This window comes from Amblyomma mixtum, chromosome 6 (assembly GCF_055824585.1).
Source record: "Amblyomma mixtum isolate Tamu chromosome 6, ASM5582458v1, whole genome shotgun sequence".
In the NCBI taxonomy this organism is placed as follows: Eukaryota; Metazoa; Arthropoda; class Arachnida; order Ixodida; family Ixodidae; genus Amblyomma; species Amblyomma mixtum.
Window position 1 is genome coordinate 337401 of NC_143017.1, and position 26463 is coordinate 363863.

General features: G+C 53.6%; 10 protein-coding genes across 10 annotated transcripts; 2 read left to right on the top strand and 8 right to left on the bottom strand.

Annotated features, from left to right (window-relative positions):
* Positions 1-762: 762 nt before the first annotated feature.
* On the bottom strand, positions 763-1173 carry LOC149338024 (histone H3). The gene has a single exon (XM_089550058.1). The coding sequence runs from the start codon at positions 1171-1173 to the stop codon at positions 763-765; it is 411 nt and encodes a 136-aa protein (XP_089406184.1).
* Positions 1174-5532: 4359 nt separating this feature from the next.
* Positions 5533-5844, bottom strand: LOC149338025 (histone H4). Its single transcript, XM_089550059.1, has one exon. It carries the CDS (start codon positions 5842-5844, stop codon positions 5533-5535), a length of 312 nt encoding a protein of 103 aa, XP_089406185.1.
* Positions 5845-8292: 2448 nt separating this feature from the next.
* Positions 8293-8667, bottom strand: LOC149338026 (histone H2B-like). Its single transcript, XM_089550240.1, has one exon. It carries the CDS (start codon positions 8665-8667, stop codon positions 8293-8295), a length of 375 nt encoding a protein of 124 aa, XP_089406366.1.
* A 277-nt stretch (positions 8668-8944) lies between these two features.
* On the top strand, positions 8945-9319 carry LOC149338027 (histone H2A-like). The gene has a single exon (XM_089550060.1). The coding sequence runs from the start codon at positions 8945-8947 to the stop codon at positions 9317-9319; it is 375 nt and encodes a 124-aa protein (XP_089406186.1).
* Positions 9320-10250: 931 nt separating this feature from the next.
* Positions 10251-10661, bottom strand: LOC149338028 (histone H3). Its single transcript, XM_089550061.1, has one exon. The coding sequence runs from the start codon at positions 10659-10661 to the stop codon at positions 10251-10253; it is 411 nt and encodes a 136-aa protein (XP_089406187.1).
* Positions 10662-15020: 4359 nt separating this feature from the next.
* Positions 15021-15332, bottom strand: LOC149338029 (histone H4). Its single transcript, XM_089550062.1, has one exon. It carries the CDS (start codon positions 15330-15332, stop codon positions 15021-15023), a length of 312 nt encoding a protein of 103 aa, XP_089406188.1.
* A 2448-nt stretch (positions 15333-17780) lies between these two features.
* On the bottom strand, positions 17781-18155 carry LOC149338030 (histone H2B-like). Its single transcript, XM_089550242.1, has one exon. The coding sequence runs from the start codon at positions 18153-18155 to the stop codon at positions 17781-17783; it is 375 nt and encodes a 124-aa protein (XP_089406368.1).
* Positions 18156-18432: 277 nt separating this feature from the next.
* On the top strand, positions 18433-18807 carry LOC149338031 (histone H2A-like). Its single transcript, XM_089550063.1, has one exon. It carries the CDS (start codon positions 18433-18435, stop codon positions 18805-18807), a length of 375 nt encoding a protein of 124 aa, XP_089406189.1.
* A 933-nt stretch (positions 18808-19740) lies between these two features.
* LOC149338032 (histone H3) lies at positions 19741-20151 on the bottom strand. The gene has a single exon (XM_089550064.1). The coding sequence runs from the start codon at positions 20149-20151 to the stop codon at positions 19741-19743; it is 411 nt and encodes a 136-aa protein (XP_089406190.1).
* Positions 20152-24511: 4360 nt separating this feature from the next.
* LOC149338033 (histone H4) lies at positions 24512-24823 on the bottom strand. Its single transcript, XM_089550065.1, has one exon. It carries the CDS (start codon positions 24821-24823, stop codon positions 24512-24514), a length of 312 nt encoding a protein of 103 aa, XP_089406191.1.
* Between the last annotated feature and the right edge of the window lie 1640 nt (positions 24824-26463).

The window sequence follows — 26463 nt, forward strand, 5'->3', positions numbered from 1 at the left end:
GTCACTGACACTACTCGACCACATGCGGCCGCGCACACAGGTTCGCTGTCCTTTCTTTTTTTTTTCTTTTTTTTTTCAGCCCGCTACAGGCCAGTACAGCGCACCGAGAGCAATGTTATTAATGGACTACACGAGAAAAGCGCGTCTCGTGGTTTCCTTCCAGTGGGCTGGGCTTGGGAATATCACCAAACGGCATGATTGGCATGTCGCAAGGGATCGTTTAAAGGAAAAGTAATAAACAGCCCAGCGACGAGGCACAAGACAGAATAAAGATGGACAAGCGCTTGTCCGTCGTCGCTGCGCCGTTTTGTTTTTTTTTTTTAATTCTTCAATATGCACCAATTCGCTCAGTTTTTGTTTTTCTGCTGTGTAGTTTCAAGGAGCTGCTGCATTTACTTGTGCGGACAGCAGTTCTTATTTTTCTTCTTCTTCTTGTTTTTCGACTGCATCCCATTCGGTGCGCGCGAGTTGTTATCGGCACAAAAAAAAAATAAAAAATAACTAACCTGCGGGAAGCCGCCGGGGTGTAAAAGTGCAGGCGAGTTCAGTACAAGGGCAGTGCGGAATCACTTTCAACACACTCACCCATTTCGCAGGAACAGACAGTCAGAGTAAAAAAAAGAGAGAGAGGTACCGGGGTCCTGAGCTCGTGTTCGTCTCGACCGTGCGCCCGTGGCCAACGCAAACGTTTGGGTGGTCCTGAGAAGGACCGTTGTGGAGCGTTGCTGCTGCTGCTGCTGTGGCGGCGCCTCGAATACGCTTTTAGGCGCGCTCGCCACGGATGCGCCTCGCCAGCTGGATGTCCTTCGGCATGATGGTGACGCGCTTGGCGTGGATCGCGCACAGGTTGGTGTCCTCGAAGAGACCGACAAGGTATGCCTCGCTGGCCTCCTGAAGTGCCATGACGGCCGAGCTCTGGAAGCGCAGGTCGGTCTTGAAGTCCTGAGCGATTTCTCTCACCAGGCGCTGGAAGGGCAGCTTGCGGATGAGAAGTTCGGTCGATTTTTGGTATCGGCGAATTTCACGAAGTGCCACGGTGCCAGGCCTGTAACGGTGAGGCTTCTTCACTCCCCCGGTAGCTGGCGCACTCTTGCGAGCAGCCTTTGTGGCCAGCTGCTTACGGGGGGCCTTGCCGCCAGTGCTCTTGCGCGCGGTTTGCTTGGTACGGGCCATGGTGACGAGCGCGGACGCTGGAAACGGGAGACTGCCTCCGGAGACGGACGGAGATCGACTGCGCCGCGCGGCGGTGCTGCTCCGCAGCGCCCCCCCCCCCTCTCTCCCACCTGATTGGTCGCCTGACGGACCGATGGCTACCCTCCGCTCAGCGGCACCCAGAATGCTGGAAACCGCCCGGTTTCGAGCGCGCGTCGGTTTCGCGCGTGGCAAACGTGACGCAAGTGGGTGTGGAACCGGGGTCTAGCACAAGATTACGCTGCGCCTGTCCTTTAGGTTTGCCGCAAAAGCAAAAGCAAGCCTCTGGAAGGAGGCGGGCGTCCGCGGCAGCGTCCACTTTGACACCACAGCAGCACGGTGCCGACGCGGTTGCGGCTGGTTCCGTGTGGCGTTGGCGCACTGCAACGAGCCTCCCCGCTTGCCGGGGGCGCGGTGTTGAAGGAACGCAACGACAGCTTGTAGAAATACGTCTGCACTTTGCGCACACCAAATGAGGGGCGAAATAACTGAATAGCGCGCTAGCCAGAAACAGCGGCGCAATGACCGCTTGGATGCACGGAACATGTACTGCCAGACACATGATCAGCTGATTTTGTGAACTGCAAAAACAAAAACAAAAAAAAAGGAAGGGAGAGTCAAGGTCTCCTACCAAAGAGGTTGATTCGTAGACGGCTGCTCGCTGTGCAGTCAGTAGGGCTTCTCGTTTGCGTTCCGTTGTTATTGAGTTATTAGTACCATGTTGGCAACATCGTGTCAGCACGGAATAAAACGGTCTGTTTTCTCTGCCTAGATGTAAAGCATTCATAAGCTCTCCCCCCAATGAGAAAATGCCTGTGCGACACCAAGCGTACCTCATGAATCCATCACAAGCTGTTGAATATCGCGCCACTCTTCCCGGTGATACGATACGAGGTCGGCATTTCTTCCTGGAAAGCGGCATCACGACTACGTCCCGTTCCGTTCCGTTGCAAGCAAGCCTTTACGACAAATTATTCCAATGACCGGCGCAGCTCGCAGCACTAATGATGCTGCCATGGCACACTTCTTGCTGCACCACCTTTGTTGAGCTTAATGCGAACTGAACTGTGTCGTCAACCAACTTGTTCGACGGGACAGCGGCGCAACTCGCAGCCAGACACCTGAACAGCGCAAAGCAGCCCACAGGGTACACAGCAGGTAGATCGACGCACCTCGGCAAAGCTGTAAGGGTTGAAGAGAGAAGCGCTTGGGCGCAGAACGCAATAATACATGCAACTCAAAGGAAGCGCAACAAGAGAGACGGCAGATTTAGACATATTGACAAACCCACCCCTTAGGGCATGAATGCCACCTCAGAGTGCGTCGTCGCTTCCAAGGAGGTTCGATGGGTGCACTGTGCAGTCGACAGATCAGTTCGCTTCAAATTTCAAGCTGCACCAGCCAAAACGAGTTCCCAGTTATCGTTATTGAGCACGAAAAATCGCCTGGAGAGCAGCGCGCGCATAGGGCTGTCTCTGTACACATTGCGTGTGTGTGTCTACCAGCCAAGGAACACTCGCCGACTAACCCGCGTTACTTACAAGTTACTTACTGAAGATGATTCAATGCATCCACAAAACACACACAAAAAAAGGCGAGCAGAACGAGAACCCACTTCTGATGGATGCGGTTATTTACTTCCCTCAAGTTTCCAGAGTTTCCAGTGTTCCCACATCCGCAGCTCATGCACCTCCGAATTTCCTGTAGTTTAAATCCATTAAATGTTTGCACTCTCTTCTTGCAGATAAAAAGGTGCGGAATTGAGAAAACAGTTTGCCCTGCGCAAAGTTGGCAAACCATAGCGAGACACATACCATGACGTACGATTGCACGGAAGGAAAGAGCCGCGAACACTGCGTGGAAAGCGTGCATCATGCCTAACATTTCCCATGCATCTCCAGGCAGTATTCTTCCAGTAACAGGTGGCCAAAGTTAGCAAAAACAGTAGAGCACGCATTGAAGGCACCCCCACCCCTCCGTGATTGAGGTGCATTTCCTGCGGTCGCTTTATAAGCGAACAGAAGCCCATCCATGGATTTTATTTAGGTCACCGGGCAGTGTAATGAGGAAAAACATTTTATTTCGTTCGTCCCTTGCATTTTTCTTTTTCTTCCAGAACCCCGGAGAATGGCACTGCGCGACGCCGCCCAACACTGTTAACAACACATAGTTTCTTGCCACTGGCTACAACTCGAAGTGAACGGGTTTCGGCACCAAAACTTTTGTTGTACTCCGGACGCCGAACGACGAGCAGCTAGCTTCGCTGACTGCTCGGGCGTTCCGAGAGATGTGTAGTTGCTTGCATTTGATTCTTGTATTTAACGCGTAAAATAAATTCAACGAGTTAAGTTTCAACGACTGGATCAAGTCTGATCATTTGTGATTAGGCTAACGAATAGCGGCAGCTACGCATAGTTACAACAAAACATTCTTTGGATAGTAGTGCGCCCCGTCCCTACTAACATCTCGTCCCTATCTTCTGTTCTCTTTCTTGAATAATGCAATGCCCCTCCAAACTCCCGCACTAGCAAAACGGCGCCAGCCAGTAGGGCAACAAAAAGCAAGCCAAACGGAATGAAAAGCCACAACTAAACCAGACTGAGCAGGGCGCACTCGCAATTTCCTCAATTACGTGCAGCAAACAAGACTGAAAAATTTATCCAAACGCTTCAGTCGCCGTACGTGCGACCCGAAATTAAAGCGCCTGAGACTCAAAACGCCATTTAAGGGGAAATCAAAGTGTACGCAAGCCGGGAGCTGCTTCCTCCCCAAGGGAATGCATACCTTCCAGCAGCGCGGTGCACGCAACTTAATCGCCGACGCTTCGCGCGGCCGCGGCGCCACCTTCCTCCAGCTTGCGCAAGTACCTACGCCTCCGAGACCAGCGGCCGGAATCTTGGAGGCAACGGTGCGGCTCCCGCCTCTACTTTCATCCTTTTCATGCACTCCAAAACGCAGGCAGCGCGCTATAGACGCCTGTCTGGACGCCGCAGTTGGGGCACACAAGTTCACAGCCGCCCCAAATAGCAGTTGAGCTGAAAGCTGCACTGGTTGCTTCAAAAAAAAACGCACCTCGGAAGTCACCGGCTGCAGAGGGAAACCGTCCTACGGACGGACGGCCAGACTCGCTCAAAAGGCAAGCAGTGAGCTAGCGCGACGTCGCTGTGCCTCTCCCAGGCTCTCTTCGCCATCCACTCTAAATGCTAACACATCCGAGACGCCTTTCACGCACCTGACAGCACACCTTGCTTGAACACACTGCCCTTATTCAAAAGAGGAAAGTGACTCGCGTCAATCAATACACTCATTTTCTGTGGATCGCGCAAACGTTTTCCGCGACACTGACTTTGTAGGAACCGTATGTACACACCACGCATGCAATTTCAGCGTCGTCGGGCATCAAAAATTCGAGGAACAACTGACGACACACACTGGGCACAACAACAACAGCAACTTTATTTCGCAATGCCGCAAAAGTATTTATATTTGCTGCATTGGTTGGCGCAACAACAAAACACATATGCCCGTAATGAGCTGCGATGCGTTTGAATTCACGCAAGCAATTTCGAGGCTGGCTGGTTCCCTCACCGCGTGATGTAATTGTTTACAAGAAGCCGTGCAGCTAGCTATGCCGCTATTTTGTCCGCATCATCGCAGTTATGCTCCCCAGGTGTTTGGTAGCTGAATTTCATGCACAAGACGTTGTTTGCATTCGCCAGGCGTGTTTACCTGCCTGTCTGTGGCTGCGAAACGAACCGCCGACGAATGTAAATAAATCGCTTCGCCTGCGATTATGAGAGGCCGCGCGCACATAAACAAGGAAATGTGTACAGGGGTTCGTTTCGAAAGAAAGCATAATGCCTCTTTTCACCAGACCCGTTCGCAGCACGCACACACGATTGATTCATGGCGAAAGGTAGGTTGTAAACTTATGGCCGCGAAGCTGAAGCGAAAAATGTCGCGCACACACACGTGCGAAAGCCACACACGGCGGCCGCCCTGCCAAAAACGATGCTCCCTCAGATGGCTACTACTATGGCTGCAGACAGTGAGGCACGGCGCAATCAACTGCTCACCTGAGACCGCTGCAGCTTGCTGTTGTGGCATAATCCGCTCGCTTCCGCAGGCGACAACAAGTAGGCAAAGAAAAAAAAAAACCCATAGAGACAGAGAGAGAGGAACAAACGAGAACCGGAGCTCTGGTTCGCAACCAACAGCTGCCAATCCAGCATTTGGGTAGCCCTAAAAAGGGCTGTTTGACGACGACACGGAGCTGGAGTAGAGGGTGCACGCCGCACAGGGTCCCTTCTTCCTGACGCGGCGACTACCAGCGTGGCCGGCCTAGCCCCCGAAGCCGTACAAGGTGCGGCCCTGACGCTTGAGCGCGTAGACGACATCCATCGCGGTGACAGTCTTGCGTTTTGCGTGCTCCGTGTACGTGACGGCGTCCCGGATCACGTTCTCGAGGAACACTTTCAAAACGCCGCGGGTCTCCTCGTAGATCAGGCCCGAGATGCGCTTGACACCGCCTCGGCGCGCCAGACGACGGATGGCAGGCTTGGTGATGCCCTGGATGTTGTCCCGCAACACCTTGCGATGACGCTTCGCGCCTCCTTTTCCGAGCCCCTTGCCGCCTTTGCCACGACCAGACATCACGATGCAGAAAAGCGCGACCGCTCGGCTCCGATGCAAAACAGAGAATGCAGGCAGCGAGCCGCGGGGCGTTCGGTCGCGGAGCGCAGCGACGACCGCCATTGGCTGGCGCCTCGACCAATCAGGGTCCGTCTTCGCGAGCGGCGCCTCGCTAGCATCACTGAGCCCTTTCGCAGGACTCTCGCGCAACTACGACCATGGGCAAACTCCTCGCGGGCAGAGCGACTGAGCACAAGAAAAAAAAAAGAAACATTCGGCCTCATGTGCGATGCTGACGCAACAACAACAACAAACTAAAAAAAAAAAGAACCGCGCGCCTTAGAGGGGCCACAGGAGTGCAGTAACGCGATGACCACTGTGGCTGTATAACGCTGGTAGTAATCCGATCTGCATTTGCAGCTCGGTCAAGAGGATGGAAAATGAATGTTGGAGAATCCTGCTTTGTTTTCGTATTTCCTTTTTTTTGCTGCGTGTGCGCGCGTTGGAAACAAACAGGCGCTCGCTGCTTTTGTTTCTTTCATCTCGCAGCACGGTGTTTCCAGCCCTTTGGACAACCAGACGCACCGCAGAGTGCGCTGCAACGACGAACACAGCCCGAGCCTGTCACATTACAAGTTCAAACTGCGAAATCGCGCGCCTCATTAAAACACATTAATGGCAGTCGAATCGCGTGCCGCCCTTCCTCATCTCTTTTTCGCGAGTTAACTCTTCCGTTCGCTTGCGCGCCAGGATTCAAGAGGCCACCATGGGAGCGCGCGCGACGGCGCTTCGCTGTGTACTCCCCTCCTCTACCGGTCGCTAGGATGCTGAAAAGCGACCAGTTTGCCCGGCGGGCAAAATTCAAACGCTTGTATCTCGGAAAGTAATGCATGCAGGATTTCCAAATTCGGCATACGTGTAGAACACGCTTCGGACCATTTCTCTGGCTAATTTCAGTTCGCTGCACCGACTACGAGCAGTTCGAGCGCCCCTTTCCGTTTTCCGACCATTCCCCGGCTGTGGTACCGACGAGCGCTACTCGGCTCCTGCTTCTCCTTCTTGGCTGTAATCTCTCGAAGCTTTCATTTTGGCTTATCTTCTCGCGGAATTAAAAAAAAAAGCCACCACAGGCAGCGAAATATGCACACACACACACACACCTACCTGACTGAGCTCAGGTCTCTGCATGCACTAGCAACGTAAAAAGGTGGCAAATAACTGCTCCTTCCCATGCGTAGCCCGAACGTTTTATGGAGCCCATGAGCGAGTGCACTGCACACGACTTTGTTACTATTAGCGAAACGTAAGGGACGCATGACACCCGTGCAACCGCGAGCACATAGTAAATATTTGCACGCCTGTCGTGCGCGCCCAACAACAGAAGAACGAAAAAAAAAATTGTGTATCTGCCACACAGATATTATTCAATACACAATTCGGCACGAGCGCAAACTGTAGGGCGAAAAGAAAGGCACCCGAACTTCTGTCGTGCCGCTTGCAGGAACATTAAGCGCATGCAACTTGTCTTCCTCGCGCGTCCACACGTTGCAGTGTGGTCGAGCGCGGAGCTTCGTTTCTGTCTGCGCTCATTTCCTATAGCTATGATGCCCGCAGAGAAGTAGAGGAAGTTGCGCGCCCCGCACAGGGCTGTTAATACGCTTATCGCTACACTTTCTACCTCCGTCCCATTAAACTCAAACGCCGCGGCTGGCTTTTTTTTTTTTTCTTTCTGCCTTTAAACACAACAAACATTCACCACCTGCTGGAGGTTTGCATGGCGCTGAAGCCGACAAGGAATTTAGCACCTTGGGCCACCTCACAGTTTACTGCTGGGCTTCGTTACAAATTTTATTTTTGTCACCTATTTCAGGATCCCTATGCAACAGACGTTGCCGAAAAAATCACTCGCGGTCGACTCCCCAACGTCCGCAAGGGGTTTTGCGCAAGTTCAGTCAACCCATTGCACTGTGCATACATTTCAGGACTCAGTAGTGTGTTGTGAACGCGTCTGAACCGAATAGCATTTCTAAGGCTTTCTTCCTTTCTTTTTTTTTTCTTTCCCCCCTGCAGCTAAAGTGTACTGTAGGCCACTTTAAGCCCACGCGTTATGGGAAACAGAGCTGAACTCAAGCAAGAAATAAAACGCAGTAACAAGACGGCCACACCGCAGCGCTGAAAGAATACGCGACTGCCGCACAACAAACAGCTGGTGGGGCCCTATAGAGGGAACCTATTCACGTGCACAGCAGTCAAAACGAGAGATGCCTTGGTATTTAAAACCACTTCAGGCTGCCACGCGAGGGGAATAAGAAATAAATAAATAAATATTATACACACATCACGCTCATAGAGAGGAAAAACAGGACCGGTGCATCGCTGCCTGCAGGCAGGCTCGCCAATGCAAACACTTTGGTTGGCTCTGATAAGAGCCGTTGAGGTGAGGGCCGGCAGCAGGCGCAATGTGCCACCCTACTTGGAGCTGGTGTACTTGGTGACAGCCTTGGTGCCTTCAGACACGGCGTGCTTGGCCAGTTCGCCAGGCAGCAGAAGACGCACCGCGGTCTGGATCTCCCGGCTGGTGATGGTCGAGCGCTTGTTGTAGTGGGCCAGGCGGGAAGACTCGGCCGCGATGCGCTCGAAGATGTCGTTCACGAAGCTGTTCATGATGGACATGGCCTTGCTGGAAACTCCAGTGTCTGGATGCACCTGCTTCAGCACCTTATAAATGTAGATGGAGAAGCTCTCCTTCCTGCGGCGCTTCTTCTTCTTCTTGTCCGTAGCGCGCACATTCTTCTGAGCCTTTCCGGCCTTCTTCACGGCCTTCCCAGAGGGCTGAGGCGGCATGTTGACAGCGACGTCGACGCTCGGCAACACGGACGGTGTCGAAAGAACGCGCGCCAAGGGGCGCGCGGCGCTTTTATACTGGCACGGTGGTGTTCAAGCGACCCGAGCCAGGCCGCCGCGCGATTGGTCGACGCAGCGATAGCTCCGCCCCAATCCGCGTCGGGCTCGCGGCGCGGGGAGAGAGCGCGGTATTCGTTTCGTTTCTATCCAACGTGCTCGCACGCAGTGGTCGTCGCTGATTCTCCTGCTTCTCGAGCGTACTACAACAACAGTCACCATGTCCGGCCGCGGCAAAGGAGGCAAAGCCAAGGGCAAGAGCAAGACCCGCTCCAGCCGCGCGGGACTCCAGTTCCCCGTTGGCCGAATCCACCGTCTCCTGCGCAAGGGCAACTACGCGGAGCGCGTCGGAGCCGGCGCCCCGGTCTACCTGGCCGCCGTCCTGGAATACCTGGCTGCCGAGGTGCTCGAGTTGGCGGGTAATGCTGCTCGCGATAACAAGAAGACGAGAATCATTCCTCGCCACCTGCAACTGGCCATCCGAAACGACGAGGAGCTCAACAAGCTGCTCTCGGGAGTGACCATTGCCCAGGGTGGCGTCCTGCCCAACATCCAGGCCGTGCTGCTCCCCAAGAAGACCGAGAAGAAGGCGTGAGCGGTCCTCTGCACGTCTATGGAGGCGCGCCCGCCGCAGCGATAGCTCGCACCTAACGGTCCTTATCAGGACCAACCAAGTGCCTGCCACGGCGGGGCCTCGCTCTGCGATCCCTTTGCTCTGGACCACTGCGTCCCTCTCATGCTGCTTTCGTTTACTGCCCGTTGGGCGTCACTGACACTACTCGACCACATGCGGCCGCGCACACAGGTTCGCTGTCCTTTCTTTTTTTTTTCTTTTTTTTTTCAGCCCGCTACAGGCCAGTACAGCGCACCGAGAGCAATGTTATTAATGGACTACACGAGAAAAGCGCGTCTCGTGGTTTCCTTCCAGTGGGCTGGGCTTGGGAATATCACCAAACGGCATGATTGGCATGTCGCAAGGGATCGTTTAAAGGAAAAGTAATAAACAGCCCAGCGACGAGGCACAAGACAGAATAAAGATGGACAAGCGCTTGTCCGTCGTCGCTGCGCCGTTTTGTTTTTTTTTTTAATTCTTCAATATGCACCAATTCGCTCAGTTTTTGTTTTTCTGCTGTGTAGTTTCAAGGAGCTGCTGCATTTACTTGTGCGGACAGCAGTTCTTATTTTTCTTCTTCTTCTTGTTTTTCGACTGCATCCCATTCGGTGCGCGCGAGTTGTTATCGGCACAAAAAAAAAATAAAAAATAACTAACCTGCGGGAAGCCGCCGGGGTGTAAAAGTGCAGGCGAGTTCAGTACAAGGGCAGTGCGGAATCACTTTCAACACACTCACCCATTTCGCAGGAACAGACAGTCAGAGTAAAAAAAAGAGAGAGAGGTACCGGGGTCCTGAGCTCGTGTTCGTCTCGACCGTGCGCCCGTGGCCAACGCAAACGTTTGGGTGGTCCTGAGAAGGACCGTTGTGGAGCGTTGCTGCTGCTGCTGCTGTGGCGGCGCCTCGAATACGCTTTTAGGCGCGCTCGCCACGGATGCGCCTCGCCAGCTGGATGTCCTTCGGCATGATGGTGACGCGCTTGGCGTGGATCGCGCACAGGTTGGTGTCCTCGAAGAGACCGACAAGGTATGCCTCGCTGGCCTCCTGAAGTGCCATGACGGCCGAGCTCTGGAAGCGCAGGTCGGTCTTGAAGTCCTGAGCGATTTCTCTCACCAGGCGCTGGAAGGGCAGCTTGCGGATGAGAAGTTCGGTCGATTTTTGGTATCGGCGAATTTCACGAAGTGCCACGGTGCCAGGCCTGTAACGGTGAGGCTTCTTCACTCCCCCGGTAGCTGGCGCACTCTTGCGAGCAGCCTTTGTGGCCAGCTGCTTACGGGGGGCCTTGCCGCCAGTGCTCTTGCGCGCGGTTTGCTTGGTACGGGCCATGGTGACGAGCGCGGACGCTGGAAACGGGAGACTGCCTCCGGAGACGGACGGAGATCGACTGCGCCGCGCGGCGGTGCTGCTCCGCAGCGCCCCCCCCCCCTCTCTCCCACCTGATTGGTCGCCTGACGGACCGATGGCTACCCTCCGCTCAGCGGCACCCAGAATGCTGGAAACCGCCCGGTTTCGAGCGCGCGTCGGTTTCGCGCGTGGCAAACGTGACGCAAGTGGGTGTGGAACCGGGGTCTAGCACAAGATTACGCTGCGCCTGTCCTTTAGGTTTGCCGCAAAAGCAAAAGCAAGCCTCTGGAAGGAGGCGGGCGTCCGCGGCAGCGTCCACTTTGACACCACAGCAGCACGGTGCCGACGCGGTTGCGGCTGGTTCCGTGTGGCGTTGGCGCACTGCAACGAGCCTCCCCGCTTGCCGGGGGCGCGGTGTTGAAGGAACGCAACGACAGCTTGTAGAAATACGTCTGCACTTTGCGCACACCAAATGAGGGGCGAAATAACTGAATAGCGCGCTAGCCAGAAACAGCGGCGCAATGACCGCTTGGATGCACGGAACATGTACTGCCAGACACATGATCAGCTGATTTTGTGAACTGCAAAAACAAAAACAAAAAAAAAGGAAGGGAGAGTCAAGGTCTCCTACCAAAGAGGTTGATTCGTAGACGGCTGCTCGCTGTGCAGTCAGTAGGGCTTCTCGTTTGCGTTCCGTTGTTATTGAGTTATTAGTACCATGTTGGCAACATCGTGTCAGCACGGAATAAAACGGTCTGTTTTCTCTGCCTAGATGTAAAGCATTCATAAGCTCTCCCCCCAATGAGAAAATGCCTGTGCGACACCAAGCGTACCTCATGAATCCATCACAAGCTGTTGAATATCGCGCCACTCTTCCCGGTGATACGATACGAGGTCGGCATTTCTTCCTGGAAAGCGGCATCACGACTACGTCCCGTTCCGTTCCGTTGCAAGCAAGCCTTTACGACAAATTATTCCAATGACCGGCGCAGCTCGCAGCACTAATGATGCTGCCATGGCACACTTCTTGCTGCACCACCTTTGTTGAGCTTAATGCGAACTGAACTGTGTCGTCAACCAACTTGTTCGACGGGACAGCGGCGCAACTCGCAGCCAGACACCTGAACAGCGCAAAGCAGCCCACAGGGTACACAGCAGGTAGATCGACGCACCTCGGCAAAGCTGTAAGGGTTGAAGAGAGAAGCGCTTGGGCGCAGAACGCAATAATACATGCAACTCAAAGGAAGCGCAACAAGAGAGACGGCAGATTTAGACATATTGACAAACCCACCCCTTAGGGCATGAATGCCACCTCAGAGTGCGTCGTCGCTTCCAAGGAGGTTCGATGGGTGCACTGTGCAGTCGACAGATCAGTTCGCTTCAAATTTCAAGCTGCACCAGCCAAAACGAGTTCCCAGTTATCGTTATTGAGCACGAAAAATCGCCTGGAGAGCAGCGCGCGCATAGGGCTGTCTCTGTACACATTGCGTGTGTGTGTCTACCAGCCAAGGAACACTCGCCGACTAACCCGCGTTACTTACAAGTTACTTACTGAAGATGATTCAATGCATCCACAAAACACACACAAAAAAAGGCGAGCAGAACGAGAACCCACTTCTGATGGATGCGGTTATTTACTTCCCTCAAGTTTCCAGAGTTTCCAGTGTTCCCACATCCGCAGCTCATGCACCTCCGAATTTCCTGTAGTTTAAATCCATTAAATGTTTGCACTCTCTTCTTGCAGATAAAAAGGTGCGGAATTGAGAAAACAGTTTGCCCTGCGCAAAGTTGGCAAACCATAGCGAGACACATACCATGACGTACGATTGCACGGAAGGAAAGAGCCGCGAACACTGCGTGGAAAGCGTGCATCATGCCTAACATTTCCCATGCATCTCCAGGCAGTATTCTTCCAGTAACAGGTGGCCAAAGTTAGCAAAAACAGTAGAGCACGCATTGAAGGCACCCCCACCCCTCCGTGATTGAGGTGCATTTCCTGCGGTCGCTTTATAAGCGAACAGAAGCCCATCCATGGATTTTATTTAGGTCACCGGGCAGTGTAATGAGGAAAAACATTTTATTTCGTTCGTCCCTTGCATTTTTCTTTTTCTTCCAGAACCCCGGAGAATGGCACTGCGCGACGCCGCCCAACACTGTTAACAACACATAGTTTCTTGCCACTGGCTACAACTCGAAGTGAACGGGTTTCGGCACCAAAACTTTTGTTGTACTCCGGACGCCGAACGACGAGCAGCTAGCTTCGCTGACTGCTCGGGCGTTCCGAGAGATGTGTAGTTGCTTGCATTTGATTCTTGTATTTAACGCGTAAAATAAATTCAACGAGTTAAGTTTCAACGACTGGATCAAGTCTGATCATTTGTGATTAGGCTAACGAATAGCGGCAGCTACGCATAGTTACAACAAAACATTCTTTGGATAGTAGTGCGCCCCGTCCCTACTAACATCTCGTCCCTATCTTCTGTTCTCTTTCTTGAATAATGCAATGCCCCTCCAAACTCCCGCACTAGCAAAACGGCGCCAGCCAGTAGGGCAACAAAAAGCAAGCCAAACGGAATGAAAAGCCACAACTAAACCAGACTGAGCAGGGCGCACTCGCAATTTCCTCAATTACGTGCAGCAAACAAGACTGAAAAATTTATCCAAACGCTTCAGTCGCCGTACGTGCGACCCGAAATTAAAGCGCCTGAGACTCAAAACGCCATTTAAGGGGAAATCAAAGTGTACGCAAGCCGGGAGCTGCTTCCTCCCCAAGGGAATGCATACCTTCCAGCAGCGCGGTGCACGCAACTTAATCGCCGACGCTTCGCGCGGCCGCGGCGCCACCTTCCTCCAGCTTGCGCAAGTACCTACGCCTCCGAGACCAGCGCCCGGAATCTTGGAGGCAACGGTGCGGCTCCCGCCTCTACTTTCATCCTTTTCATGCACTCCAAAACGCAGGCAGCGCGCTATAGACGCCTGTCTGGACGCCGCAGTTGGGGCACACAAGTTCACAGCCGCCCCAAATAGCAGTTGAGCTGAAAGCTGCACTGGTTGCTTCAAAAAAAAACGCACCTCGGAAGTCACCGGCTGCAGAGGGAAACCGTCCTACGGACGGACGGCCAGACTCGCTCAAAAGGCAAGCAGTGAGCTAGCGCGACGTCGCTGTGCCTCTCCCAGGCTCTCTTCGCCATCCACTCTAAATGCTAACACATCCGAGACGCCTTTCACGCACCTGACAGCACACCTTGCTTGAACACACTGCCCTTATTCAAAAGAGGAAAGTGACTCGCGTCAATCAATACACTCATTTTCTGTGGATCGCGCAAACGTTTTCCGCGACACTGACTTTGTAGGAACCGTATGTACACACCACGCATGCAATTTCAGCGTCGTCGGGCATCAAAAATTCGAGGAACAACTGACGACACACACTGGGCACAACAACAACAGCAACTTTATTTCGCAATGCCGCAAAAGTATTTATATTTGCTGCATTGGTTGGCGCAACAACAAAACACATATGCCCGTAATGAGCTGCGATGCGTTTGAATTCACGCAAGCAATTTCGAGGCTGGCTGGTTCCCTCACCGCGTGATGTAATTGTTTACAAGAAGCCGTGCAGCTAGCTATGCCGCTATTTTGTCCGCATCATCGCAGTTATGCTCCCCAGGTGTTTGGTAGCTGAATTTCATGCACAAGACGTTGTTTGCATTCGCCAGGCGTGTTTACCTGCCTGTCTGTGGCTGCGAAACGAACCGCCGACGAATGTAAATAAATCGCTTCGCCTGCGATTATGAGAGGCCGCGCGCACATAAACAAGGAAATGTGTACAGGGGTTCGTTTCGAAAGAAAGCATAATGCCTCTTTTCACCAGACCCGTTCGCAGCACGCACACACGATTGATTCATGGCGAAAGGTAGGTTGTAAACTTATGGCCGCGAAGCTGAAGCGAAAAATGTCGCGCACACACACGTGCGAAAGCCACACACGGCGGCCGCCCTGCCAAAAACGATGCTCCCTCAGATGGCTACTACTATGGCTGCAGACAGTGAGGCACGGCGCAATCAACTGCTCACCTGAGACCGCTGCAGCTTGCTGTTGTGGCATAATCCGCTCGCTTCCGCAGGCGACAACAAGTAGGCAAAGAAAAAAAAAAACCCATAGAGACAGAGAGAGAGGAACAAACGAGAACCGGAGCTCTGGTTCGCAACCAACAGCTGCCAATCCAGCATTTGGGTAGCCCTAAAAAGGGCTGTTTGACGACGACACGGAGCTGGAGTAGAGGGTGCACGCCGCACAGGGTCCCTTCTTCCTGACGCGGCGACTACCAGCGTGGCCGGCCTAGCCCCCGAAGCCGTACAAGGTGCGGCCCTGACGCTTGAGCGCGTAGACGACATCCATCGCGGTGACAGTCTTGCGTTTTGCGTGCTCCGTGTACGTGACGGCGTCCCGGATCACGTTCTCGAGGAACACTTTCAAAACGCCGCGGGTCTCCTCGTAGATCAGGCCCGAGATGCGCTTGACACCGCCTCGGCGCGCCAGACGACGGATGGCAGGCTTGGTGATGCCCTGGATGTTGTCCCGCAACACCTTGCGATGACGCTTCGCGCCTCCTTTTCCGAGCCCCTTGCCGCCTTTGCCACGACCAGACATCACGATGCAGAAAAGCGCGACCGCTCGGCTCCGATGCAAAACAGAGAATGCAGGCAGCGAGCCGCGGGGCGTTCGGTCGCGGAGCGCAGCGACGACCGCCATTGGCTGGCGCCTCGACCAATCAGGGTCCGTCTTCGCGAGCGGCGCCTCGCTAGCATCACTGAGCCCTTTCGCAGGACTCTCGCGCAACTACGACCATGGGCAAACTCCTCGCGGGCAGAGCGACTGAGCACAAGAAAAAAAAAAGAAACATTCGGCCTCATGTGCGATGCTGACGCAACAACAACAACAAACTAAAAAAAAAAAGAACCGCGCGCCTTAGAGGGGCCACAGGAGTGCAGTAACGCGATGACCACTGTGGCTGTATAACGCTGGTAGTAATCCGATCTGCATTTGCAGCTCGGTCAAGAGGATGGAAAATGAATGTTGGAGAATCCTGCTTTGTTTTCGTATTTCCTTTTTTTTGCTGCGTGTGCGCGCGTTGGAAACAAACAGGCGCTCGCTGCTTTTGTTTCTTTCATCTCGCAGCACGGTGTTTCCAGCCCTTTGGACAACCAGACGCACCGCAGAGTGCGCTGCAACGACGAACACAGCCCGAGCCTGTCACATTACAAGTTCAAACTGCGAAATCGCGCGCCTCATTAAAACACATTAATGGCAGTCGAATCGCGTGCCGCCCTTCCTCATCTCTTTTTCGCGAGTTAACTCTTCCGTTCGCTTGCGCGCCAGGATTCAAGAGGCCACCATGGGAGCGCGCGCGACGGCGCTTCGCTGTGTACTCCCCTCCTCTACCGGTCGCTAGGATGCTGAAAAGCGACCAGTTTGCCCGGCGGGCAAAATTCAAACGCTTGTATCTCGGAAAGTAATGCATGCAGGATTTCCAAATTCGGCATACGTGTAGAACACGTTTCGGACCATTTCTCTGGCTAATTTCAGTTCGCTGCACCGACTACGAGCAGTTCGAGCGCCCCTTTCCGTTTTCCGACCATTCCCCGGCTGTGGTACCGACGAGCGCTACTCGGCTCCTGCTTCTCCTTCTTGGCTGTAATCTCTCGAAGCTTTCATTTTGGCTTATCTTCTCGCGGAATTAAAAAAAAAAGCCACCACAGGCAGCGAAATATGCACACACACACACACACCTACCTGACTGAGCTCAGGTCTCTGCATGCACTAGCAACGTAAAAAGGTGGCAAATAACTGCTCCTTCCCATGCGTAGCCCGAACGTTTTATGGAGCCCATGAGCGAGTGCACTGCACACGACTTTGTTACTATTAGCGAAACGTAAGGGACGCATGACACCCGTGCAACCGCGAGCACATAGTAAATATTTGCACGCCTGTCGTGCGCGCCCAACAACAGAAGAACGAAAAAAAAAATTGTGTATCTGCCACACAGATATTATTCAATACACAATTCGGCACGAGCGCAAACTGTAGGGCGAAAAGAAAGGCACCCGAACTTCTGTCGTGCCGCTTGCAGGAACATTAAGCGCATGCAACTTGTCTTCCTCGCGCGTCCACACGTTGCAGTGTGGTCGAGCGCGGAGCTTCGTTTCTGTCTGCGCTCATTTCCTATAGCTATGATGCCCGCAGAGAAGTAGAGGAAGTTGCGCGCCCCGCACAGGGCTGTTAATACGCTTATCGCTACACTTTCTACCTCCGTCCCATTAAACTCAAACGCCGCGGCTGGCTTTTTTTTTTTTTCTTTCTGCCTTTAAACACAACAAACATTCACCACCTGCTGGAGGTTTGCATGGCGCTGAAGCCGACAAGGAATTTAGCACCTTGGGCCACCTCACAGTTTACTGCTGGGCTTCGTTACAAATTTTATTTTTGTCACCTATTTCAGGATCCCTATGCAACAGACGTTGCCGAAAAAATCACTCGCGGTCGACTCCCCAACGTCCGCAAGGGGTTTTGCGCAAGTTCAGTCAACCCATTGCACTGTGCATACATTTCAGGACTCAGTAGTGTGTTGTGAACGCGTCTGAACCGAATAGCATTTCTAAGGCTTTCTTCCTTTCTTTTTTTTTTCTTTCCCCCCTGCAGCTAAAGTGTACTGTAGGCCACTTTAAGCCCACGCGTTATGGGAAACAGAGCTGAACTCAAGCAAGAAATAAAACGCAGTAACAAGACGGCCACACCGCAGCGCTGAAAGAATACGCGACTGCCGCACAACAAACAGCTGGTGGGGCCCTATAGAGGGAACCTATTCACGTGCACAGCAGTCAAAACGAGAGATGCCTTGGTATTTAAAACCACTTCAGGCTGCCACGCGAGGGGAATAAGAAATAAATAAATAAATATTATACACACATCACGCTCATAGAGAGGAAAAACAGGACCGGTGCATCGCTGCCTGCAGGCAGGCTCGCCAATGCAAACACTTTGGTTGGCTCTGATAAGAGCCGTTGAGGTGAGGGCCGGCAGCAGGCGCAATGTGCCACCCTACTTGGAGCTGGTGTACTTGGTGACAGCCTTGGTGCCTTCAGACACGGCGTGCTTGGCCAGTTCGCCAGGCAGCAGAAGACGCACCGCGGTCTGGATCTCCCGGCTGGTGATGGTCGAGCGCTTGTTGTAGTGGGCCAGGCGGGAAGACTCGGCCGCGATGCGCTCGAAGATGTCGTTCACGAAGCTGTTCATGATGGACATGGCCTTGCTGGAAACTCCAGTGTCTGGATGCACCTGCTTCAGCACCTTATAAATGTAGATGGAGAAGCTCTCCTTCCTGCGGCGCTTCTTCTTCTTCTTGTCCGTAGCGCGCACATTCTTCTGAGCCTTTCCGGCCTTCTTCACGGCCTTCCCAGAGGGCTGAGGCGGCATGTTGACAGCGACGTCGACGCTCGGCAACACGGACGGTGTCGAAAGAACGCGCGCCAAGGGGCGCGCGGCGCTTTTATACTGGCACGGTGGTGTTCAAGCGACCCGAGCCAGGCCGCCGCGCGATTGGTCGACGCAGCGATAGCTCCGCCCCAATCCGCGTCGGGCTCGCGGCGCGGGGAGAGAGCGCGGTATTCGTTTCGTTTCTATCCAACGTGCTCGCACGCAGTGGTCGTCGCTGATTCTCCTGCTTCTCGAGCGTACTACAACAACAGTCACCATGTCCGGCCGCGGCAAAGGAGGCAAAGCCAAGGGCAAGAGCAAGACCCGCTCCAGCCGCGCGGGACTCCAGTTCCCCGTTGGCCGAATCCACCGTCTCCTGCGCAAGGGCAACTACGCGGAGCGCGTCGGAGCCGGCGCCCCGGTCTACCTGGCCGCCGTCCTGGAATACCTGGCTGCCGAGGTGCTCGAGTTGGCGGGTAATGCTGCTCGCGATAACAAGAAGACGAGAATCATTCCTCGCCACCTGCAACTGGCCATCCGAAACGACGAGGAGCTCAACAAGCTGCTCTCGGGAGTGACCATTGCCCAGGGTGGCGTCCTGCCCAACATCCAGGCCGTGCTGCTCCCCAAGAAGACCGAGAAGAAGGCGTGAGCGGTCCTCTGCACGTCTATGGAGGCGCGCCCGCCGCAGCGATAGCTCGCACCTAACGGTCCTTATCAGGACCAACCAAGTGCCTGCCACGGCGGGGCCTCGCTCTGCGATCCCTTTGCTCTGGACCACTGCGTCCCTCTCATGCTGCTTTCGTTTACTGCCCGTTGGGCGTCACTGACACTACTCGACCACATGCGGCCGCGCACACAGGTTCGCTGTCCTTTCTTTTTTTTTTCTTTTTTTTTTCAGCCCGCTACAGGCCAGTACAGCGCACCGAGAGCAATGTTATTAATGGACTACACGAGAAAAGCGCGTCTCGTGGTTTCCTTCCAGTGGGCTGGGCTTGGGAATATCACCAAACGGCATGATTGGCATGTCGCAAGGGATCGTTTAAAGGAAAAGTAATAAACAGCCCAGCGACGAGGCACAAGACAGAATAAAGATGGACAAGCGCTTGTCCGTCGTCGCTGCGCCGTTTTGTTTTTTTTTTTTAATTCTTCAATATGCACCAATTCGCTCAGTTTTTGTTTTTCTGCTGTGTAGTTTCAAGGAGCTGCTGCATTTACTTGTGCGGACAGCAGTTCTTATTTTTCTTCTTCTTCTTGTTTTTCGACTGCATCCCATTCGGTGCGCGCGAGTTGTTATCGGCACAAAAAAAAAAATAAAAAATAACTAACCTGCGGGAAGCCGCCGGGGTGTAAAAGTGCAGGCGAGTTCAGTACAAGGGCAGTGCGGAATCACTTTCAACACACTCACCCATTTCGCAGGAACAGACAGTCAGAGTAAAAAAAAGAGAGAGAGGTACCGGGGTCCTGAGCTCGTGTTCGTCTCGACCGTGCGCCCGTGGCCAACGCAAACGTTTGGGTGGTCCTGAGAAGGACCGTTGTGGAGCGTTGCTGCTGCTGCTGCTGTGGCGGCGCCTCGAATACGCTTTTAGGCGCGCTCGCCACGGATGCGCCTCGCCAGCTGGATGTCCTTCGGCATGATGGTGACGCGCTTGGCGTGGATCGCGCACAGGTTGGTGTCCTCGAAGAGACCGACAAGGTATGCCTCGCTGGCCTCCTGAAGTGCCATGACGGCCGAGCTCTGGAAGCGCAGGTCGGTCTTGAAGTCCTGAGCGATTTCTCTCACCAGGCGCTGGAAGGGCAGCTTGCGGATGAGAAGTTCGGTCGATTTTTGGTATCGGCGAATTTCACGAAGTGCCACGGTGCCAGGCCTGTAACGGTGAGGCTTCTTCACTCCCCCGGTAGCTGGCGCACTCTTGCGAGCAGCCTTTGTGGCCAGCTGCTTACGGGGGGCCTTGCCGCCAGTGCTCTTGCGCGCGGTTTGCTTGGTACGGGCCATGGTGACGAGCGCGGACGCTGGAAACGGGAGACTGCCTCCGGAGACGGACGGAGATCGACTGCGCCGCGCGGCGGTGCTGCTCCGCAGCGCCCCCCCCCCCTCTCTCCCACCTGATTGGTCGCCTGACGGACCGATGGCTACCCTCCGCTCAGCGGCACCCAGAATGCTGGAAACCGCCCGGTTTCGAGCGCGCGTCGGTTTCGCGCGTGGCAAACGTGACGCAAGTGGGTGTGGAACCGGGGTCTAGCACAAGATTACGCTGCGCCTGTCCTTTAGGTTTGCCGCAAAAGCAAAAGCAAGCCTCTGGAAGGAGGCGGGCGTCCGCGGCAGCGTCCACTTTGACACCACAGCAGCACGGTGCCGACGCGGTTGCGGCTGGTTCCGTGTGGCGTTGGCGCACTGCAACGAGCCTCCCCGCTTGCCGGGGGCGCGGTGTTGAAGGAACGCAACGACAGCTTGTAGAAATACGTCTGCACTTTGCGCACACCAAATGAGGGGCGAAATAACTGAATAGCGCGCTAGCCAGAAACAGCGGCGCAATGACCGCTTGGATGCACGGAACATGTACTGCCAGACACATGATCAGCTGATTTTGTGAACTGCAAAAACAAAAACAAAAAAAAAGGAAGGGAGAGTCAAGGTCTCCTACCAAAGAGGTTGATTCGTAGACGGCTGCTCGCTGTGCAGTCAGTAGGGCTTCTCGTTTGCGTTCCGTTGTTATTGAGTTATTAGTACCATGTTGGCAACATCGTGTCAGCACGGAATAAAACGGTCTGTTTTCTCTGCCTAGATGTAAAGCATTCATAAGCTCTCCCCCCAATGAGAAAATGCCTGTGCGACACCAAGCGTACCTCATGAATCCATCACAAGCTGTTGAATATCGCGCCACTCTTCCCGGTGATACGATACGAGGTCGGCATTTCTTCCTGGAAAGCGGCATCACGACTACGTCCCGTTCCGTTCCGTTGCAAGCAAGCCTTTACGACAAATTATTCCAATGACCGGCGCAGCTCGCAGCACTAATGATGCTGCCATGGCACACTTCTTGCTGCACCACCTTTGTTGAGCTTAATGCGAACTGAACTGTGTCGTCAACCAACTTGTTCGACGGGACAGCGGCGCAACTCGCAGCCAGACACCTGAACAGCGCAAAGCAGCCCACAGGGTACACAGCAGGTAGATCGACGCACCTCGGCAAAGCTGTAAGGGTTGAAGAGAGAAGCGCTTGGGCGCAGAACGCAATAATACATGCAACTCAAAGGAAGCGCAACAAGAGAGACGGCAGATTTAGACATATTGACAAACCCACCCCTTAGGGCATGAATGCCACCTCAGAGTGCGTCGTCGCTTCCAAGGAGGTTCGATGGGTGCACTGTGCAGTCGACAGATCAGTTCGCTTCAAATTTCAAGCTGCACCAGCCAAAACGAGTTCCCAGTTATCGTTATTGAGCACGAAAAATCGCCTGGAGAGCAGCGCGCGCATAGGGCTGTCTCTGTACACATTGCGTGTGTGTGTCTACCAGCCAAGGAACACTCGCCGACTAACCCGCGTTACTTACAAGTTACTTACTGAAGATGATTCAATGCATCCACAAAACACACACAAAAAAAGGCGAGCAGAACGAGAACCCACTTCTGATGGATGCGGTTATTTACTTCCCTCAAGTTTCCAGAGTTTCCAGTGTTCCCACATCCGCAGCTCATGCACCTCCGAATTTCCTGTAGTTTAAATCCATTAAATGTTTGCACTCTCTTCTTGCAGATAAAAAGGTGCGGAATTGAGAAAACAGTTTGCCCTGCGCAAAGTTGGCAAACCATAGCGAGACACATACCATGACGTACGATTGCACGGAAGGAAAGAGCCGCGAACACTGCGTGGAAAGCGTGCATCATGCCTAACATTTCCCATGCATCTCCAGGCAGTATTCTTCCAGTAACAGGTGGCCAAAGTTAGCAAAAACAGTAGAGCACGCATTGAAGGCACCCCCACCCCTCCGTGATTGAGGTGCATTTCCTGCGGTCGCTTTATAAGCGAACAGAAGCCCATCCATGGATTTTATTTAGGTCACCGGGCAGTGTAATGAGGAAAAACATTTTATTTCGTTCGTCCCTTGCATTTTTCTTTTTCTTCCAGAACCCCGGAGAATGGCACTGCGCGACGCCGCCCAACACTGTTAACAACACATAGTTTCTTGCCACTGGCTACAACTCGAAGTGAACGGGTTTCGGCACCAAAACTTTTGTTGTACTCCGGACGCCGAACGACGAGCAGCTAGCTTCGCTGACTGCTCGGGCGTTCCGAGAGATGTGTAGTTGCTTGCATTTGATTCTTGTATTTAACGCGTAAAATAAATTCAACGAGTTAAGTTTCAACGACTGGATCAAGTCTGATCATTTGTGATTAGGCTAACGAATAGCGGCAGCTACGCATAGTTACAACAAAACATTCTTTGGATAGTAGTGCGCCCCGTCCCTACTAACATCTCGTCCCTATCTTCTGTTCTCTTTCTTGAATAATGCAATGCCCCTCCAAACTCCCGCACTAGCAAAACGGCGCCAGCCAGTAGGGCAACAAAAAGCAAGCCAAACGGAATGAAAAGCCACAACTAAACCAGACTGAGCAGGGCGCACTCGCAATTTCCTCAATTACGTGCAGCAAACAAGACTGAAAAATTTATCCAAACGCTTCAGTCGCCGTACGTGCGACCCGAAATTAAAGCGCCTGAGACTCAAAACGCCATTTAAGGGGAAATCAAAGTGTACGCAAGCCGGGAGCTGCTTCCTCCCCAAGGGAATGCATACCTTCCAGCAGCGCGGTGCACGCAACTTAATCGCCGACGCTTCGCGCGGCCGCGGCGCCACCTTCCTCCAGCTTGCGCAAGTACCTACGCCTCCGAGACCAGCGCCCGGAATCTTGGAGGCAACGGTGCGGCTCCCGCCTCTACTTTCATCCTTTTCATGCACTCCAAAACGCAGGCAGCGCGCTATAGACGCCTGTCTGGACGCCGCAGTTGGGGCACACAAGTTCACAGCCGCCCCAAATAGCAGTTGAGCTGAAAGCTGCACTGGTTGCTTCAAAAAAAAACGCACCTCGGAAGTCACCGGCTGCAGAGGGAAACCGTCCTACGGACGGACGGCCAGACTCGCTCAAAAGGCAAGCAGTGAGCTAGCGCGACGTCGCTGTGCCTCTCCCAGGCTCTCTTCGCCATCCACTCTAAATGCTAACACATCCGAGACGCCTTTCACGCACCTGACAGCACACCTTGCTTGAACACACTGCCCTTATTCAAAAGAGGAAAGTGACTCGCGTCAATCAATACACTCATTTTCTGTGGATCGCGCAAACGTTTTCCGCGACACTGACTTTGTAGGAACCGTATGTACACACCACGCATGCAATTTCAGCGTCGTCGGGCATCAAAAATTCGAGGAACAACTGACGACACACACTGGGCACAACAACAACAGCAACTTTATTTCGCAATGCCGCAAAAGTATTTATATTTGCTGCATTGGTTGGCGCAACAACAAAAACACATATGCCCGTAATGAGCTGCGATGCGTTTGAATTCACGCAAGCAATTTCGAGGCTGGCTGGTTCCCTCACCGCGTGATGTAATTGTTTACAAGAAGCCGTGCAGCTAGCTATGCCGCTATTTTGTCCACATCATCGCAGTTATGCTCCCCAGGTGTTTGGTAGCTGAATTTCATGCACAAGACGTTGTTTGCATTCGCCAGGCGTGTTTACCTGCCTGTCTGTGGCTGCGAAACGAACCGCCGACGAATGTAAATAAATCGCTTCGCCTGCGATTATGAGAGGCCGCGCGCACATAAACAAGGAAATGTGTACAGGGGTTCGTTTCGAAAGAAAGCATAATGCCTCTTTTCACCAGACCCGTTCGCAGCACGCACACACGATTGATTCATGGCGAAAGGTAGGTTGTAAACTTATGGCCGCGAAGCTGAAGCGAAAAATGTCGCGCACACACACGTGCGAAAGCCACACACGGCGGCCGCCCTGCCAAAAACGATGCTCCCTCAGATGGCTACTACTATGGCTGCAGACAGTGAGGCACGGCGCAATCAACTGCTCACCTGAGACCGCTGCAGCTTGCTGTTGTGGCATAATCCGCTCGCTTCCGCAGGCGACAACAAGTAGGCAAAGAAAAAAAAAAACCCATAGAGACAGAGAGAGAGGAACAAACGAGAACCGGAGCTCTGGTTCGCAACCAACAGCTGCCAATCCAGCATTTGGGTAGCCCTAAAAAGGGCTGTTTGACGACGACACGGAGCTGGAGTAGAGGGTGCACGCCGCACAGGGTCCCTTCTTCCTGACGCGGCGACTACCAGCGTGGCCGGCCTAGCCCCCGAAGCCGTACAAGGTGCGGCCCTGACGCTTGAGCGCGTAGACGACATCCATCGCGGTGACAGTCTTGCGTTTTGCGTGCTCCGTGTACGTGACGGCGTCCCGGATCACGTTCTCGAGGAACACTTTCAAAACGCCGCGGGTCTCCTCGTAGATCAGGCCCGAGATGCGCTTGACACCGCCTCGGCGCGCCAGACGACGGATGGCAGGCTTGGTGATGCCCTGGATGTTGTCCCGCAACACCTTGCGATGACGCTTCGCGCCTCCTTTTCCGAGCCCCTTGCCGCCTTTGCCACGACCAGACATCACGATGCAGAAAAGCGCGACCGCTCGGCTCCGATGCAAAACAGAGAATGCAGGCAGCGAGCCGCGGGGCGTTCGGTCGCGGAGCGCAGCGACGACCGCCATTGGCTGGCGCCTCGACCAATCAGGGTCCGTCTTCGCGAGCGGCGCCTCGCTAGCATCACTGAGCCCTTTCGCAGGACTCTCGCGCAACTACGACCATGGGCAAACTCCTCGCGGGCAGAGCGACTGAGCACAAGAAAAAAAAAAGAAACATTCGGCCTCATGTGCGATGCTGACGCAACAACAACAACAAACTAAAAAAAAAAAGAACCGCGCGCCTTAGAGGGGCCACAGGAGTGCAGTAACGCGATGACCACTGTGGCTGTATAACGCTGGTAGTAATCCGATCTGCATTGCAGCTCGGTCAAGAGGATGGAAAATGAATGTTGGAGAATCCTGCTTTGTTTTCGTATTTCCTTTTTTTTGCTGCGTGTGCGCGCGTTGGAAACAAACAGGCGCTCGCTGCTTTTGTTTCTTTCATCTCGCAGCACGGTGTTTCAGCCCTTTGGACAACCAGACGCACCGCAGAGTGCGCTGCAACGACGAACACAGCCCGAGCCTGTCACATTACAAGTTCAAACTGCGAAATCGCGCGCCTCATTAAAACACATTAATGGCAGTCGAATCGCGTGCCGCCCTTCCTCATCTCTTTTTCGCGAGTTAACTCTTCCGTTCGCTTGCGCGCCAGGATTCAAGAGGCCCCATGGGAGCGCGCGCGACGGCGCTTCGCTGTGTACTCCCCTCCTCTACCGGTCGCTAGGATGCTGAAAAGCGACCACCCGACGAGCGCTACTCGGCTCCTGCTTCTCCTTCTTGGCTGTAATCTCTCGAAGCTTTCATTTTGGCTTATCTTCTCGCGGAATTAAAAAAAAAGCCACCACAGGCAGCGAAATATGCACACACACACACACACCTACCTGACTGAGCTCAGGTCTCTGCATGCACTAGCAACGTAAAAAGGTGGCAAATAACTGCTCCTTCCCATGCGTAGCCCGAACGTTTTATGGAGCCCATGAGCGAGTGCACTGCACACGACTTTGTTACTATTAGCGAAACGTAAGGGACGCATGACACCCGTGCAACCGCGAGCACATAGTAAATATTTGCACGCCTGTCGTGCGCGCCCAACAACAGAAGAACGAAAAAAAAATTGTGTATCTGCCACACAGATATTATTCAATACACAATTCGGCACGAGCGCAAACTGTAGGGCGAAAAGAAAGGCACCCGAACTTCTGTCGTGCCGCTTGCAGGAACATTAAGCGCATGCAACTTGTCTTCCTCGCGCGTCCACACGTTGCAGTGTGGTCGAGCGCGGAGCTTCGTTTCTGTCTGCGCTCATTTCCTATAGCTATGATGCCCGCAGAGAAGTAGAGGAAGTTGCGCGCCCGCACAGGGCTGTTAATACGCTTATCGCTACACTTTCTACCTCCGTCCCATTAAACTCAAACGCCGCGGCTGGCTTTTTTTTTTTTTCTTTCTGCCTTTAAACACAACAAACATTCACCACCTGCTGGAGGTTTGCATGGCGCTGAAGCCGACAAGGAATTTAGCACCTTGGGCCACCTCACAGTTTACTGCTGGGCTTCGTTACAAATTTT